Raw genomic sequence first — 17,639 nt, forward strand, 5'->3', positions numbered from 1 at the left:
ACCTTAACGATGCCATCCATGGTCAAACCAATGACACCATCTTATGTTCCCCTCAAAACCATACAATTTTTGTCGAAAACGTTTTTCTCTAAAATGCTTAGTTTTTGAAAGAAAAGGGGTGTACGGGTGGTCTAGGACACCCTGTATGTCGGGACTTATCGTTCTCTTTCTTTCGTGCCGCGCTCACTTCTCGGTCTATTTTCGCGCCTTTTGCTAACATTTTGCTGGTCCTTCGAGCCGGATCTTCGTGACCGGTTTTTTTATACGACGCCGTGTGAGTGAAAAGTGGTGTGCTTCCTCTTTGCTTCGGAGATCAGTCACCTGAAATTCAAGCCATTATGAGTCGTAAGGCAGAGTTAATAATTATCGCCGCAACGGATCTTTACGGCAAAATCGCTCGCACTCACGAGAACCTGATGAAGCTGGGCGCTGCCAGAATCACTGTGGGCGCTGTGGAGGCGCGCCTGCAGTCCTTGGAGAGGTACTGGACCAAATTTGACACACACAACGATGAGCTTCTAAATTACCTAGACCAAATCGCAGATTCGGAGTATTTAAAACTCGACATACCTGCTCTGGCTGAGGAGGCCTACCTCGGTAATAAAGGTTTGCTGTTGGACCTTCTGCGTAGCCTCAAGACCGAGGAAGCTGCTACGAAGGCGCTAGAGCCGTCCTCTCAGGCTCCTCGCACTACGCTTCCATGGATCCAGCTGCCTCATTTCTCCGGGAAGTACGAGGATTGGCCAGCTTTCCGCGACCTTTTTCAGTCCCTAATCGGAAAGGACACCCTCACAACTCCAGTTGAGAAGTTCCATTATCTGAAGGCGTGCCTTAAGGGAGAGGCAGAATTATTGGTCAGAAGCCTGCCTACGACAAGTGAGAACTTCGAGCGCGCGTGGGATGCTCTCATTGCCTACTATGAGAACAAGCGTCTCCTGGTGCGCAGTTATATCTCCCAGTTCACGTCACTTCAAAAACTGAAGAGCGAGTCGGTGATTGATCTGCGCAAACTCTACCACAGCGTGAAGAGTACCATGGGCTCACTGGAGAGCATTGGGCGCCCGATCACGAAGGGCGAAGACCTTTTTGTGCACCTTGTGGTCGACCTTCTCGATCCTCGATCTCGTCGCGAGTGGGAGAACTTTATTAGTGACTCAAACGATCCACCTTCGTATGATAAACTGCAGCTCTTCTTGGATCGTCGGTTGCACACATTGGAATCGTTGCAGCCAGTCAAGGTTGAGGCCGCTTCTTCCAAGTCGAGTTCGAGTACAACACAGAAAACCGCACTCTCCACGCGCGAAAGCAGGACAGCAAACGAGGTCGCTGCTCCTTGTGTAGTCAGGACCACTACATAATGTTCTGTGATCTCTACCAGAACAAGACGGCGGAAGAGAGGAAGCGTCACGTCGAGGCGAACGATCTGTGTCTTAATTGCCTCGGAAAGCACAAGGTAAGCGAGTGTGCTTCTCAAAAGACGTGTTCGTTGTTTCGCGCGCGTCATCACTCGACTCTCCACGAAGCGTGTCCGTCGGTCGAAGTCGCTAAAACGTCGCACTTAGCGCAACGCAAAGCCGAGCCGACGATGTCGGTGCTCCTTGCTACCGCGCGCGTTCGCGTAACGGACCGGTTCGGCCGCGTCCACACTGCGCGCGCCCTAGTCGATCAGGGCTCGGAGTCCTCACTGGTTTCCGAAGCTTTAGCCCAGCGTCTTCGTCTGGTGCGATCTCCTACCTCGGTCACGGTGTATGGAGTCGGCGGCAAGCAGACGGGCCTCGCGCGCGGTCAGGTCGCTCTCCAGATCCGCTCTCTATGCGACGGGCCTTTAATAAACGTGACCGCCTTGATCTTTCCCCGGCTCACCCTTTATGAAGGCGGGATCAAGGCCGACCGTCAAGCGTGGACGCACATCAAAGGACTGGAGCTCGCCGATCCGGACTTCTTAGCTGCGGACCCCGTGGACATCCTTTTGGGAGCTGATGTCTACGCCACCATCCTCCAGGAGGGACTTCGGCGAGGCAAATCACAGGAACCTGTGGCACAAAAAACGGCATTAGGCTGGATATTATCTGGGGCCGTCGGCGCAACAGCCACTCCGCGTCGCATGCTAGCGCATCACTGCCTGGCCGAGGAAAGTCTAAGCGCTCTCGTGCAAAGGTTCTGGCAGCAGGAGGAGCTCACCGACGCCGCTGTAGCTCTCTCGCCTGTGGATCAGGAGTGCGAGAACTTCTTTCGCCGGACTCATTCGCGAACCGCCGACGGCCGATACGTCGTGCGTCTGCCGGTCGTTTCTCCTCTGCAAGACTTTTCAGCAACGCGCTCTTCGGCTCTGCGAGTTCTCTTCAGCATGGAGAGGCGCTTCGCTCGGGATCCTCCATTTCATGCGCTCTACTCGGACTTTATGCGGCAGTACGAAGACTTGCGCCACATGTCACGCATAACTCCTGCCGCCAAATCAAATGAGTCGGTGAATTACCTACCTCACCACGGCGTTCTGCGGAAGACCAGCGTCACCACGAAGCTGCGCGTGGTCTTCAACGGCTCCACGCCAGCTACTTCGGGCAGAACTCTGAACGATCATCTTATTCGGTGGGTCCGAATTTGCTGCCTCCTCTCGCCGACGTGCTACTCCGTTGGCGACAACACCGATACGTCCTCGCCACCGACGTAGAAAAGATGTTCCGGCAGATCCTGGTACATCCGGACGATAGGGACCTGCAAAGAATTCTGTGGCGTTATTCCGAGCAAGACAGTCCAGCGGAGTATCAGCTGAGCACGGTGACTTACGGTCTCGCGTGTGCGCCGTTTCTGGCGATGCGCACCCTGAAGCAGTTAGCCGAGGACGAGAGTGAGCGGTATCCACTGGGAGCAGCTGCACTCCGACGAGACGTCTACATGGACGACGTTTTGACTGGAGCATCAACGTTCGCGGAGACCAAGGAGATGTGCAATCATCTGTCCGACATCTGCATGGCGGGCGGCTTTCCTCTCCGGAAGTGGTCGACCAACGACTCGGCTCTCCTCTCCGCCATCCCGATGGAGCATCGGTTGCAGCGCGAATTCCGTGACTGGCGACCGCACGAGGCTCATTCCACCTTGGGGCTGCAGTGGCATCCCGCTACGGACGATTTTTCTTTCGCCACCCGGCACATTGCCTTGCAGTCCGTTACTAAGAAATCCGTGCTGTCTTTGGTGGCGCAACTATTCGACCCTCTCGGCTGGCTGGCGCCGGTCGTGGTCCGTGCCAAGATCGCTTTCCAATCTACTTGGCTTCAAGGACTCGAGTGGGATGTCCCGCTCGACGACGTCTCCGCATCAAACTGGGTCGACTTCCATGCGGAAATCCCGGTACTCGAGCAAATCCGAGTACCTCGCTGGATCAATCTGGACCCTTCTTGCACGCACCTCGAGGTCCATGGCTTCTCCGACGCCTCTGAACGCGCGTATTCCGCCGTCGTGTACCTGAGGACAAAATTAAACGATTCATGGGCCGTCAGTTTAATCACCGCTAAAACGAAGGTCACGCTACTCAAACAGATTTCGTTACCTCGCTTAGAGTTATGCGCTGCCGTCCTTCTCTGCCGCCTAGCCAAACATGGCGATCCTCGACGTAGCCACACCGCTTCACCTGTGGACGGACTCCACCGTCACGCTGGGCTGGATACGAGGTCACCCAACCAGGTGGCAAACCTATGTCGCGAACCGCGTCTCCGAGATCCAGAGGACAACCCCGGAGGCTACGTGGCATCACGTCTCTGGCCAGGACAACCCAGCCGACTGCGCTTCCCGCGGTCTCTCTCCCAGTGCGCTGCTGAGTCACCCACTGTTGTGGCAGGGTCCACCTTGGCTAAGGTTAGAAACCGCTGCGTGGCCGACTACCGTCAGCAATAACATCGAGGAGGACCTGCCTGAGAGGCGCACCCGAGTCCACGCCGAAGCAACAGCGGCACCAACGAGCGAGGCTGCCGAGTTGCTGCGTTTCTCCTCCCTGCAGAGACTCCTGCGCGTAACAGCCTGGTGCCGACGGTGGCTGAACGTGAAGGCAGGTCGTGCAGCGGTCACTCGCCGGCGCTCCCCCGAAACGACTCTGTCTGCTGACGAGATAGAGGAGGCTCGAGTTTCCTGGATCCGGCGAGTGCAATCTGAAAAATTCAAGGCCGAATTAAAATTAATAAGTCAGGGTCTTACGCTCAGCAAATCAAACTCACTCGTCCGTTTTAGTCCCTTTTTAGATCCTGAGGGCCTCTTGCGGGTTGGCGGTCAGCTTAAGCACTCCATCTTGGCCTACGACGAGCGTCATCCCGTCCTCCTGCCAAAGGACTCGCACCTCACCCAGCTAATCGTGGACGACTGCCATCGACGAGCGTTGCACGGCGGAGCGCAGCTCACATTGTCTCTAATCCGCCAGCGATACTGGATTCCACGAGGTCGAGCAATCGTTAAAAGAGCTATCTCGCGATGCCTCATTTGTGTGCGATGGCGGGCGGCAACCCCACAGCAGTTAATGGGCAACCTTCCACAAGAACGCGTGGTACCTGCGAGGCCCTTCCTTCACACCGGGGTCGACTACGCCGGGCCGATTCAACTCCGCACCACCAAGAGGCGTGGACATCGCTCTTACAAGGCCTTCGTAGCGGTCTTCGTCTGCCTTGCTTTCAGGGCCGTACACCTCGAAGTGGTCTCTGACTATACGGCCGAGGCCTTCCTTGCGGCCCTCAGACGATTCGTCTCTCGCCGCGGCATTTATCGCAGTCTCCGAAGTGACTGCGGGAGCCGATTCGAAGTTGAGGGCCCTCTTCACCGCTGGCACCCCCGAAAGTCACTGGGTCATCGACAGACTCGCCTCCGAGAAAATCGAGTGGAAGTTCAACCCTCCCTCCGCGCCGCTTCGGTGGTATCTGGGAGGCCGCCGTCAAGTCGTTGAAACACCATCTCCGACGGGTGCTTGGCGACGCCACTCTAACATACGAAAAGATGAGCACCCTCCTCGCTCAAATCGAGGCGTGCCTGAATTCGCGGCCACTGCAGGCGCTCTCGGACGACCCTGAGGATCTCGCCGCGTTGACACCCGGACACTTCCTGGTGGGAGCCGCCCTGACTGCCGTACCCGAGCCGTCCTTGTTGGATCAACCGGCGACTCGTTTATCCCGCTGGCAGCTCCTGCAAAAAATGCGGGATCACTTTTGGGAGCGCTGGTCGAAGGAGTACCTCCACTCCATAACTCACCGTCTTAAGTGGTTACGCGAAGAGGGCTTCCAGGTCGGTCGGCTATGTCTTCTCCGGAACGAACTCACACCACCAACGAAATGGCCACTCGCGCGAATCACGAAAGTCCACCCCGGAGAGGATGGCCAAGTTCGCGTCGTCACCGTGCGCACCGCAGCCTCCGAGTTCGTACGACCGGTAGTGAAACTCGTAGTGCTACCCGTCAACAGCAGCGAGGATTACGGACCTCAACCGTAATAGATCCGATCTCGCGAGTAACGAATTTAAATTTTTTAATTAGATATAGAATATTTTTCTGAAATTTTTCCGATTGAATTCACATGTATATTCCAACTGTAAAATAAATTCTCCCATTGCGTGCAGCGTATCCACTGCCCCAAATAGCCTAATTTCGCCAAACGCTTTCGGCGAAGCGGGCGGAATGTTCAAAAAAACATCGAAAATTAATTAAGACTCTCGCAATTGCACTCGACTAAAAAGGAGAGTCGAGGGGCCGACCGTTCGTTCGGCGCCCCTGGCAGCCGATAGCGAGATATCGCTTTGTCAGCGAATATCCGAAAACAGCGCTCGCCCTTCTCGAAAGATCCAACAACAACAAATAACCGTTAGATCGCTCAATTTAAACATTGTCTCGGTAACTGTCGAGTTCACGAAAAATCGGGATCTTTCGAGAAGGGCTTGAGTATAAATTGACGTGATCACGGAGCACTGAGCCTTTTGTCGAAAAGTCTCCGACGCGCTCATTTAGTTCTTTGTTATCAAAAACGTTCTTTCCGTTGCTCGCGGAATAAATCGATTTTCTCCGTTGCTTGCGGATTCAAAATTCAGCTTGAATTTTCCGATCTTTTCTTCGTTGTTAATTGAAAGACGGTAAATATATTAAGATTGTGTATTTGTGAATTAGAATAAAGGACTGTACATAGACACATATATATATCGGGACTTATCGTTCTCTTTCTTTCGTGCCGCGCTCACTTCTCGGTCTATTCTCGCGCCTTTTGCTAACACAAGTGCTAAATAAGAATATTATCGGCAAGTTAATTACAATTTTCCTCTAAAATGACATATATGTCATATGTTATATCGTAATATATGTTAATGTAATATATGTTATATCGTAGTTATATCTCATATAGCGAAGGACTAATTTAATTTAATTAAATTAATAATAAAGTAAATGATAAAAGTAAATGTAACTTGTAAAACTGGAGATGTAATTTATTTAGAATTAAATTCTTGCTTTATGCCTCAAATAGGCAGTACATGAATAATTTTCCATTTATCATATTGATTGCAATCAGTTTAATATTCTGAATCTCATCTGCTTGTATCAGATATCAGAAATTAAAGTGATAGAAATTAAAATGATAATTACTATATTTTTAGTCTTTTCTTCATATTCGCGACTTTATATATATTTCTGACAGAAATTAGATTACAAGAAAGTACAGCTCACGTAGCGGTAAGTGAAGGAACTATCGAATCATGCAAACTCTGTTCCGTTTCTGCCGTCAATCTGCTATCAGAGATTGTGTGCGCAGATCCTGCTCGATTTTTGTTATCAAATTGCGCCTTAATCGATCAAGGCTCGTCTCATAGTTTTATTACTGAGTCGCTCACTCGAAACTTGCGCACTCCGCGTTGTCGAGCCGATCTCGATATTGCTGTGTTCGGAAGCGGATACTCCGGACGCTACATTCTTTGTAAATCTCGAGCTAGAATCATGCATCGGAAAAGGCACTCCGCTGCGAATGATTGCATATATTTTTAAAACTAACGACTTATGCCGCGAGCACTTCTCGCGATATTCGCTCTTGGCCGCATCTCAGAGGACTCGAGCTCGCAGATCTCGATACTTCCAGTAAGGAACCGATTAACGTCTTAATCGGTGCGGATCTCTACGGTCAACTTTTAGTAGGACCCCTCAAGAAAGGTCCTTTCGGGTCCCCCACGGCCCAACTCACGACGCTGGGATGGATAATCTCCGGGCTCATCGCCAACACTCGCAATCCGCGAGCAGCACACGCGTCCACGATGCACTGCGCGCTCGCGCCTAACACGGACGCGATTCTAAGACAATTTTGGGAAACAGAAGAAATTCCCTCACACCATCTCACCCCGGAAGAGGAAAGCTGCGAAATCACTTCGTTAGCACGCATTCGCGCGATTCGACGGGATGGTACATCGTTTGTCTGCCGTTCCGTCACGCGTCGCCTCCCGATATTGGAGACAGTCACAACATCGCGCTGGCGCGGTATACTCAGCACGAGTATCGCCTTCGGAGGAAACCGGAACTTGCACGCGCTTATTTCGACTTCCTTCACAAATACGAGTCCATGGGGCACATGGAAAGAGTCAGCGGGCTCGACGTGATAAAAATACCTTTATACATCCCGCATCATCCGGTTATTCACGAAAGCAGCGCGACTACTCGTGTGCGCGTCGTTTTCAACGCGTCGAGCGTGACATCAAACGGAACGTCTCTAAGGCCCGAATTCATAGTCGTTTCTCAAATCTTAGATCTCGTTTTCAATCTCAAATTTTAGCTTTCAGGTTTCGAATCTTCGACATAAAATTTCAATGCTAGTAGCTAATCATCCAATTCGATTCTTCATGACTAAGCGAGAGACAGAAGACAGGAGACTGAAATAAATAATAGTGAAAAAAGTCAAAAAGCTTTAAAAGTGTAATTTGTGATAAATAACTTTTTTAATTATTTTGACTGCCGATTGGTATAAATATTTTATATTATATATAATTTACGAACTATAATAATATTAATCTTTCAATATTGAAAAAGTAATTGCAAATTATTCTTTTTAAATTTATTATTTTGATTAAAACTAGTTCTTAATCAAAAATTTTATGCATATTATATGCATATATAAATATATTTTTAAAGATAATTAAAAACAAATGTAACAATTGTAGTAACAATAATGACTACATACGAAAATTATTTAATAAGAACTTTAATTACTAAATTTTTTATTTTCATATTAGATTAATATGGAAGATTTAGATGACTTTTTGGAATTTATGAATATAGCAGAAGCTGCACATATAAAAATACCTAAACGTTACATCCGAGATCACTCAAATCCTTTTGAATTTTTCTATGAAGAAGCTTTCAAAAAACGTTTCAAATTTACTAAAGAAAATTATGTATTATATATTGCCAATTATTGAAGACAACTTAGCAAAGACTAGTAACAGAGGTTTACCAGTACCATCTATGTTGCAACTTCTTATGGCTCTTCGATTTTATGCCACTGGCAACTATCAAGTTAATAAAATAATTACTAAAACAAGCACTAATTAAATTGTAATTAAAATGATGTTTAATGAAATTATAAATATCAGGCTGTTACAGGTGACTTAAGAGGTTTCTCGCAACCAACTGTATGCAGATGTATTGCAGCAGTGTCGATAGCATTTCCAGAAAAACTTCATGAATATGTACAATTTCCTAAAACTCTAAAGGATCAACAAAAGAATATCAGAAAATTTTATGAAATAGCTAAATTCCCAAATGCTGCTGCTTGCGTTGACGGAACTCTGATCAAAATTATCAATCCTGACAAAAAATTGGAGAAATTTTCCGCAGTAGAAAAGGCTCATTTTCTTTAAATATTTTGGTAATTTTATATAACTACTTAAATTGTAACAAAAAATATTATTATGTACTGTACATATATGTATTTTTTTATATATTTAGGCTGCTACAGGACCAAGAGGAGAAATTTTATATATAGATGTTCAACACCCGGGAAGTACTCATGACAACACTTGCTTTGATCGCAGTGCCTTAAAATTGTTTTTCATGGAGAATAGGATAAAAGGTATAAATATAAGATAAAAATATTTTAAAGAAAAGTAAAACTTTAAAACATCACTAGTTAAAATATGAATGTAATTAACACTAAATTTTTTTATTTTAGGTCTGCTTTTGGGTGATAATGGATATAGTTGTCAACCATATTTACTTACACCTGTTTTACGACCACTTAACCAAGCAGAACGTAATTATAACAAAAGTCATAAAAAAACAAGAAATCTTATAGAAAGGACATTTGGTCGATGGAAAAGAAAATTTTCTTGTTTAAGGGGGGAGACTCGTGTAAAATAAAATTTTTGAGCAATTTTTTTTATTGCTTAAAAAATTCATTTATTATCTGAAGAATGTTATTCCCGACGTTTTAAACCCCAAATGAAGCCCTAAAAGTCCCTGAGGAGTCATCAAAGTGATGTGCTCCAAACGGTGCCGAGAGCAGGTACACGAGCGCTCGCGCGTGAACGCTTTACGTTTCGATTTCTTGGCCAAATAAGCTTGCTGGTTTGCTATTTGAACCATAGATGGCACTACTATCGATGGTAAGCAATGGTTTTTGCCTGTGTAACGGTAGTTTTCAAAATAATAACGTCCCTAAACGAACAGCTGAGAGGTAGCACACTGGCAGTATATCGTTTTTTTCCGCATCGTGTAGTTGTTTGTTATTGTTGCTGTGCCAAATAATTTTTGAAATAAGTGTTAAACTTAGAAAGGATAAGCCTAAGTATCGTCCCAACCGGCCTCGTCGTCGGCGATTTGCGGGTAACCAATTTACGAGTGCATCGAACGTGGAAATCGAGGAGGTGCCAAGCGACGAGGTTACTGCCTCTGCTAAAAAATTGAAGGCGTCGGCGACCGATGTTATAATAAATCCAAGCCTAAGCTATCGAAGCATTGAATTCGTAAGTGTTTTTTCTGCTCTCGCTGACTTATTTGTTTGTAAATTGTGCAAGCAAAAAGTTTCGTTCGGGCAATCAAGTGAAAGAGGACTTCGATTTAAAATTTCAATGAAATGTAGATGTGGAACTACACTTATTCAATCAGGACCGCTTATACATAATGCATATGAAATAAATAGACGTTTAGTTTTTGCTATGCGTTTACTGGGTGTTGCTCACGAAGGTATAAACATTTTTTGTGGCATAATGGACTTGAGCAGCGGGCTTAGCAGAAGTGCTTACGCGCTAATAGTAGAGCACATGTATACATCTGTCAAAAAGTTATTTGATGTGAGTTGTAAAAATGCAGTGGAGGATGAAAAAAGAGAAAACGAAAAAAGAGAAGAACCATTGTTAAATTTAACCGTTAGCGGTGACGGTTCTTGGAAAAAGCGCGGATTCTCCTCTCTCTATGGTGTGGTGACACTTATAGCTTATTACTCAGATAAAGTGATTGATGTAGTCGTAAAAAGTAGCTACTGTCAAGGTTGTACCTATTTTCGGCAGCACACTGACGATCCGGAATATTCAGATCATCAAGAAAATTGCCCAATAAATCATAAAGGATCCTCCGGTAAAATGGAGGTTGACTCTATGCTTGAAATGTTTCGCCGTTCTGAGAAACGCTACGGAGTCCGTTATAGCAATTACATCGGAGACGGCGACGCTAAAACATTCAAAGCCATTCTTGATTCTCAGCCTTATGAAGATTTAATAGTGAGAAAAAGTGAGTGCATAAGTCATGTCGAAAAAAGAATGGGTAGCCGCCTCAGAAATGTGAAAAAAACCGCTAAACTTGGAGGCAAAGGGAAGCTTACGGATGCTTTAATTAAAAAATTGACTAAATACTATGGTCTAGCGATTCGTAGAAATGTACACTCGAAAGAAGACATGAAAAAAGCAATAATCCACCTACTACCATTTAATTTCAACTGATCAAGAACCGCAGCATCACTTCTGTCCTCCAGGCGTCGACTCGTGGTGTGCATACAACGCTGCACAAGCCAAAAATGTAGCTTATAATCATCCCGCACCACTACACGAAGATGTAAAGAAGCACATTTTGCCAATATATGAAGATTTGTCTCGGGATGATTTGCTTGAAAGATGCGTGGGCGGCTTCACCCAGAACGCAAACGAGTCTCTCAACGCAACCGTGTGGCGTTTGACTCCGAAACACTTGAACTGCGGTTAGAAAATTGTTGAAATTTCTGCCTACTTGGCCGGAGACATGTTCAACGACGGATATAAATTCATACTTCAAATTATGAATGACCTCGAATTGCAAATTGGTCTCCAGTGCAAACAATTCGCTGAAACATACGATCACGACCGTATGCAGAGACAAGATCGACGGAGCCGAAGCAGGACAAAAGAGGCCAGGACTGCTCGAAAAGAGGAAAGAGCAGCAGAACTTGATGAATTTCTAGAAGAAGAAGGCTTACTATACGGCCCTGGTATCGCAGACTAAGCTTTGGTAATTATAAGTCTCTCGGAATACTACTTCTCTATACCGAAAACTTTAAACGTATTTTTCTCAAAACGTAAATTTTTGCGCGCCGTACAATGTAACTCAAAAAGTAATCGTCCGATTGATTTCAAATTTTGTACAGATATTCATTAACTTATTGGCCATCGGATGAACCTAAAATTAAATTAAAATTGTAATAATAAATATTGTTTTTTTGCAATTTGTTTATAGAAAAAAAGATAATTTTTCTTCAAAATGGTCCTGAATTTTTAATTTTTTTTTTTTTGCTAAAAATAGATTCATCCGATGCGGAAAAACGTATTTTAATGAAAAAAACTTTCGTTCGTTGATTTCAGTCAATCACAAGGACCTGGACGTTGCACGGCGCAAAAAGTAGGAGTCAACTTCGAATAGCTGCAGTGCCGCCATTTTGATTTTTTTCAACAATAAAAAAATTTTTTCAAATACATTTTATCATCAATATTATAATGCGCTTTATTGCAATTGAATAAACTTTCTCATTTTTTAGTAAAAAATTCTTGAAAATACAGTTATTTACACGAGTCTCCCCCCCTTAAACAGAGGACTTTTAAACAAGTTAGATACTTCCATTGCTATCATTTGTGCTACAGCAGTTCTGTGGAACTTACACATTCACATTAATTGTCCAAATGAAAATGTTTTCATCGATGAAGAAGAGCCAGAGAATGCGATATATTTAGATGATGATCCTCCTCGTAACATGAATGGATTGGATTACCGATTGCGCTTCATCATTCGACACTTTTTAAGATAGTTATATTGAAATACGTGATTAATGCATTAAAATAGAATCTGTACAAACTATTACTATTTTGGTAAGATTTTCAAAAATATTTTTATAAAAATGGTGATTAATAAATAAAATATTTTTATAAAAATGGTGATTAATAAATAAAAACATGGTGATTAATAAATAAAATGACAATTTGTTATTGCAATTTGTAAGTTTTATTTACCCAGAACATTAATCATTTATTGGAAAGTATCAAAATAAAATGAGCATTTTTAACATAAATGATAAAACAAAAATATATATTTATTATATATATTATATATTTATTATATATTTATATATATATATATATATATATTACTTTCCTAAAAATTTATTTCGTAAAAAATACAGTTTTTGTTTATCTAAAAAAGTAATATAACAAACAAAACATTTTGTACTAGAAGAGAAAGAAAGAAAGATTTTGTTCTTTTTATAACTCTTAATTATTGTCATGTAAAAGATCAGAAGATGATTAATTATAATATTTATATATATATTACTTTCCTAAAAACTTATTGCGTAAAAAAAATAGTTTTTGTTTATTTCAAAAAATAATATATAATAATAAATATAAATAAAACATTTTATACTAGAAAGAAAGAAAGCTCTTTTGTTCTTTCTATAACACTCAATCATTGTCATGTCAAAAAACAGAAGATGATTAATTATAATATTTATACAGGGCGATCCCGAAAAACCTCCCGTCTGTAAAATGACGTATTCCTGACACACCATTCTAAGACAATTTTTCCTTTACCAAAATTTGATTTGAAGCGTAATTTTTGAATTATGAGCAAAAATAGTTAGTAAATCACGCGTCGGGGGCGGAAGGCAGACAGGAGCGGCGCGGCGTGCCGCGAGCGCGGGCGCAGCTGACCGCCCGACGGGTAATTACCACTGCATGAGTCGCTAACTATTTTATCTTATAATATAAAATTATGCTTTAAATAAAATTTTGGTAAAGAAGAAAATGTCTTAGAATTACGTCAGAAATACGTGTTCCTTAAAATAACGTTATTTTAATAATGAAAAGTTGTTCCGGATCGCTGGACGTCCGACGTTGCAATCAGCTGATTGCTACACGCGATGTGTGTATGGCGGAGTGTGTGCGTAAGAGAGAGAGAGAGAGAGAGAGAGAGAGGGAGAGAGAGAGAAAGAGAGAGAGAGGGAGAGAGGGAGTGTAGGAGGGACAGACATTCATACACACGCACACACTTTTTTTCTCGCTCTCTTTCTCTCTTTTACGCAACACTCATACACTCTCTCATTCAGTCTCTCACTTACACTCTCTCGGTCACTCACTCACTCACTCACCTGCTTACTCACTTGCTCACTCACCTTGTAGCAGCATAGCGAATCTTCATGCTATTATTTGAAAGAAACGATATTATCTTCCAACAAGACGGTGCTGGGCCACACAACGCCAGAATCGTTACGAATTACTTAAACGAGAATTTTCCCGGACGCTGCATGGGTCGGTACGGCCCGATACGTTGGCCCGCAAGATCTCCGGATCTCAATCCTCTAGATTTTTTCTTATGGGGATACTGCAAGGAAGTAATTTATAAAACGCTTCCCGAAGATATTGAAGATCTGGAGACAAGATTACGATTCGCTATTTGGAATATTGACGAAGAAATAATGGAAAACGTCGAAAGAAACTTATTAAAACGCATGAGAGCTTGCATTAGGATTGATGGCGGGCATTTTGAGCATCTGCTTTAAAATTTTTTTTAGTCAATCCGCTCTTTTCAGAGCGACCAATACATTTTCACGTTGGAACATTTCATTGTGAGCAGAATAAAAATAAATTTTTCCAAATGTAATTTTAATTACATTATTCTTGCGATTGACTTAAATCTTCGCATCGTGAATGCAATAATTTCGAAAACGTAATAACGTATAACACATGCTTTTTAAAATAATAATTATTTATTAGAAATAATTAGAAATAGTTATTATTTATAATAAATAATTAATTTTTTAAGTATGTCATTATACGTTTCATGTTTTCTACCGCATTCGCAATGCGAAGGTTTTAGCCGATCGTTCGTCTTATCTCGCGTCAATCACGCGCCACGCGCAAGTCGTTTGTTAGATGTCGCGTATCGCGTTTCTGGCAACATAACTCTTGTGGTCGCGCAGTCTCCGCGGTCCGTCGCTTCGCGTCGAGTCATGTGCTGTTTGCATTCGCGTTTCTTTGAAAGTAATTTTTGGTATCGATAAATCGATAGTGAGTGAATAAACAGTAAACTCGTTATCGCGTAATCTGTATTGTATCAATCGAGTGTGAAAATAATAATCGAAAAAATTTCGATGTGTCGCGCATCTCTAGCAATCATAACCGTGCAGCAGATAACAACAATACATAGCATGAAGATTCGCTACGCTGCTACAAGGTGAGTGGGCAAGTGAGTAAGCAGGTGAGTGAGTGAGTGAGTGACCGAGAGAGTGAGTGAGAGACTGAATGAGAGAGTGTATGAGTGTTGCGTAAAAGAGAGAAAGAGAGCGAGAAAAAAAGTGCGTGCGTGTGTATGAATGTCTGTCCCTCCTACCCTCCCTCTCTCCCTCTCTCTCTCTTTCTCTTTCTCCGTCTCTCTCTCTTTCTCTCTCTCTCTCTCTCTCTCTCTCTCTCTCTTACGCACACACTCCGCCATACACACATCGCGTGTAGCAATCAGCTGATTGCAACGTCGGACGGCCGGCGATCCGGAACAACTTTTCATTATTAAAATAACGTTATTTTAAGGAACACGTATTTCTGACGTAATTCTAAAACATTTTCTTCTTTACCAAAATTTTATTTAAAGCATAATTTTATGTTATAAGATAAAATAGTTAGCGACTCATGCGGTGGTAATCACCCGTCGGGCGGTCAGCTGCGCCCGCGCTCGCGGCACACGCCGCGTCGCTCCTGCCTGCCTTCCGTACCCGACGCGTGATTTACTAACTATTTTTGCTCATAATTCAAAAACTACGCTTCAAATCAAATTTTGGTAAAGGAAAAATTGTCTTAGAATGGTGTCAGGAATACGTCATTTTACAGACGGAAGGTTTTGCGGGATCGCCCTGTATATATTACTCTCTTAAAAACTTATTGCGTAAAAAAAAAATATAGTTTTTGCTTATCTCAAAAAGTAATGCAGCATAACAAACATAAACAAAACATTTTATATCAGAAAGAGAGAAAGATTTTTTGTTCTTTCTGTAACAATCATGTAAAAAATCAGAAGATACATTGCTTAATATTATTAATCAACTAATTCAATGTCGCTAATGGTATCAGTTTCAATTGCACTATACTTTGCTCTCCAATATTTAAGTTGCTCTCCAATATTTAACTTGCATTGCTTGCATTTCAAATTTTGCAGCAGCTTTCATTTCCTCCCAATATTCGCATTCCTTTTAAATAATTCTTAGTTTTTCTGTATGCAACTCTGACCGTTGCTTTGTTGATTCTTCTAATTTTTGTATCCTCAAATCTTGCTCAATTTCCAAACTAGTCGGAACTTTCTTTTTTTTATTTGATAATCCTTCATTCAAATCTTTTATAAAAATAAAAAAAAGTAATAAATTTTATATGTACAAAGTAATAATTAGAAGAAAAATTTATTAACTAAACATTTAAGTGTAGAAAATTTCTTACAAAAACACATTAATCATTGAAAGATTGATTAAAATAAATAATTAAAAGAAATAATAAAGTTTTGAATAAAGATATTTTGTTAAATAAATTTTCTTAAAGAAAAGAATTTTGATTTGTTATTGAGTTTTATTAAAGAATCGATATAATAATTTATACCTTCACATTCCTTAAGTCAATAAAGTTTATCGTCTAAACCTTCATCATTTTTTGGTAAAATATTTTGAAGAGGGTTTCGTTGTACATTACTTCCTACAACAATAAAATACAAATATTGCAATATTATTAGTACATTTATCATTTTATAACAAAATTAAAAAATTTATTACTTTTCATAAAATAAAATAAAATGTTAAATAAAATCTCTAATATAAAGTTTTCAAAAAAATTATACACAGGCATAAATACAATAAAGTTACGTTATCTGTTCATACAGATGCATATATAATATACACATCAACTGTATTAAATTTAGAAGAACATCTGCTCAAGGAACTATCAATTTTTTTTGGTATTTTTTTACAACGTACATAATCATTTTCATTACTACTTTTATAATTTTTTTGTTTATATTTATTAAAGTCTTCATTATTTCTCATTTCCTCTTCCTTAAATATATTTTGCATATCTTCCATGTTTCCTAAATCATCATATTTTTTCAAATTTATAAAAAATATACTAATAAAAAAAAGAAATTAAATAGAAAGAAAAATTAATATTACTTTCAATTTCACTTGTACTATCCCATCGATTCTTTAATATAAAATCAATTGTTGGAACAATACTGCGAACTCTTTCGTACATATTTTCTTCATCACTATCAATGATTATTAGTGGACCACCATCAGTTTTTAATTGATGCAGTTTCCTTGCTGAATCTGATTGTCTACATCTATCATGTAAAAATGTTTCATATAGTCTATATATAATATAAATTTATAAAATTTAAGAAACCAAAATATTTTTATCATTTTTAATATATTAAAAGGTATGTTCCAAGGGATATACTTTAATATATTTATTTTTGAAAATATTATTAGAATAAATTTACTGAAAACAAATTTTTCCTACAGATAATTTTGAACTAATTCTTTACATATATTTAATGAATGGTTGCATAAAATAAGCATTGTTCATATCATTAATTGATACATGCATCATGTATGTATATATATGTATATAAATAGTTCTTACTAACCTATAGCTACATATATAAATATTACATTCATAAAATACCTGTATTTTAAATTAATCCAGCATCTTTTTAATTGTGCTTCTGTCCTTACAGGAAAGCCACTGTTTGATGCACTATTTGCATATTGCTCTGTAATAAGGTCCCAAGTTGCCTTCTTTTTCTCTACAGTTGGGCCGTCGGTTTGTGGACTCTCCACAATTTCCTTCACATCTTCAATGAGTGACAATAACAATATTTTTTCAGTGTCCGTAAATTTTGGTGTGTTCTTCTTTGCTAATTCGTTAACCTAAATCATAAATTTTATTAATTATAATCTATAAAATTAGAATTGAAGCAAAAAATATAGAAATCTATATTCTTTGGTTAAAGATTATGTACTATTATTTATACCTTATTATAAATCTCCATTATACCAATCGGCAACCAAAATAATTAAAAATTATTTATCACAAATTAATTATTTATCACAATTAATTAACAATTTTCAGTCTTCTCTCTCTCCCTTAGTCATGAAGAA

General features: G+C 41.1%; 2 protein-coding genes, 1 long non-coding RNA gene and 1 pseudogene across 3 annotated transcripts; 3 read left to right on the top strand and 1 right to left on the bottom strand.

Moving 5' to 3' along the window:
- The first annotated feature begins 2,895 nt into the window (after positions 1–2,895).
- Positions 2,896–4,924, top strand: LOC145976619 (uncharacterized). Its single transcript, XM_083107849.1, has 2 exons — positions 2,896–3,492; positions 3,590–4,924. Exons 1-2 carry the CDS (start codon positions 2,896–2,898, stop codon positions 4,922–4,924), a joined length of 1,932 nt encoding a protein of 643 aa, XP_082963975.1.
- A 3,865-nt stretch (positions 4,925–8,789) lies between these two features.
- LOC145977535 (uncharacterized) lies at positions 8,790–9,324 on the top strand. The gene is made up of 3 exons (XR_014440543.1): positions 8,790–8,864; positions 8,945–9,068; positions 9,168–9,324. It is a non-coding gene; the product is annotated as an uncharacterized LOC145977535 (long non-coding RNA).
- Positions 9,325–9,582: 258 nt separating this feature from the next.
- Positions 9,583–11,467, top strand: LOC145976620 (uncharacterized; annotated as a pseudogene).
- Positions 11,468–16,682: 5,215 nt separating this feature from the next.
- On the bottom strand, positions 16,683–17,616 carry LOC145976621 (myb/SANT-like DNA-binding domain-containing protein 3). Its single transcript, XM_083107850.1, has 4 exons — positions 17,513–17,616; positions 17,164–17,408; positions 16,770–16,819; positions 16,683–16,720 (listed from the first exon to the last, which is right to left on the bottom strand). The coding sequence occupies exons 1-4, from the start codon at positions 17,528–17,530 to the stop codon at positions 16,683–16,685; spliced, it is 351 nt and encodes a 116-aa protein (XP_082963976.1). The 5' UTR covers positions 17,531–17,616.
- Positions 17,617–17,639: the final 23 nt, after the last annotated feature.

Source organism: Camponotus vicinus, unplaced genomic scaffold (assembly GCF_025532165.1).
Source record: "Camponotus vicinus isolate PSW18456_S1 unplaced genomic scaffold, iyCamVici1.0 SCAF_9, whole genome shotgun sequence".
NCBI classification, from domain to species: domain Eukaryota; kingdom Metazoa; phylum Arthropoda; class Insecta; order Hymenoptera; family Formicidae; genus Camponotus; species Camponotus vicinus.

Excerpts from the sequence above, each read along its gene's own strand:
- LOC145976621 (XM_083107850.1), bottom strand. Across the intron at positions 16,820-17,163 it reads TGGATTAATTTAAAATACAG|ATGTAGACAATCAGATTCAG; the intron begins GTATTTTATGAA and ends TTTACATGATAG. Across the intron at positions 16,721-16,769 it reads GCATCAATTAAAAACTGATG|AGTTCGCAGTATTGTTCCAA; the intron begins GTGGTCCACTAA and ends TATGTACGAAAG.
- LOC145976619 (XM_083107849.1), top strand. The coding sequence starts at position 2,896 with ATGGACGACGTTTTGACTGGAGCATCAACGTTCGCGGAGACCAAGGAG. Across the intron at positions 3,493-3,589 it reads AATTAAACGATTCATGGGCC|CCAAACATGGCGATCCTCGA; the intron begins GTCAGTTTAATC and ends TCTGCCGCCTAG.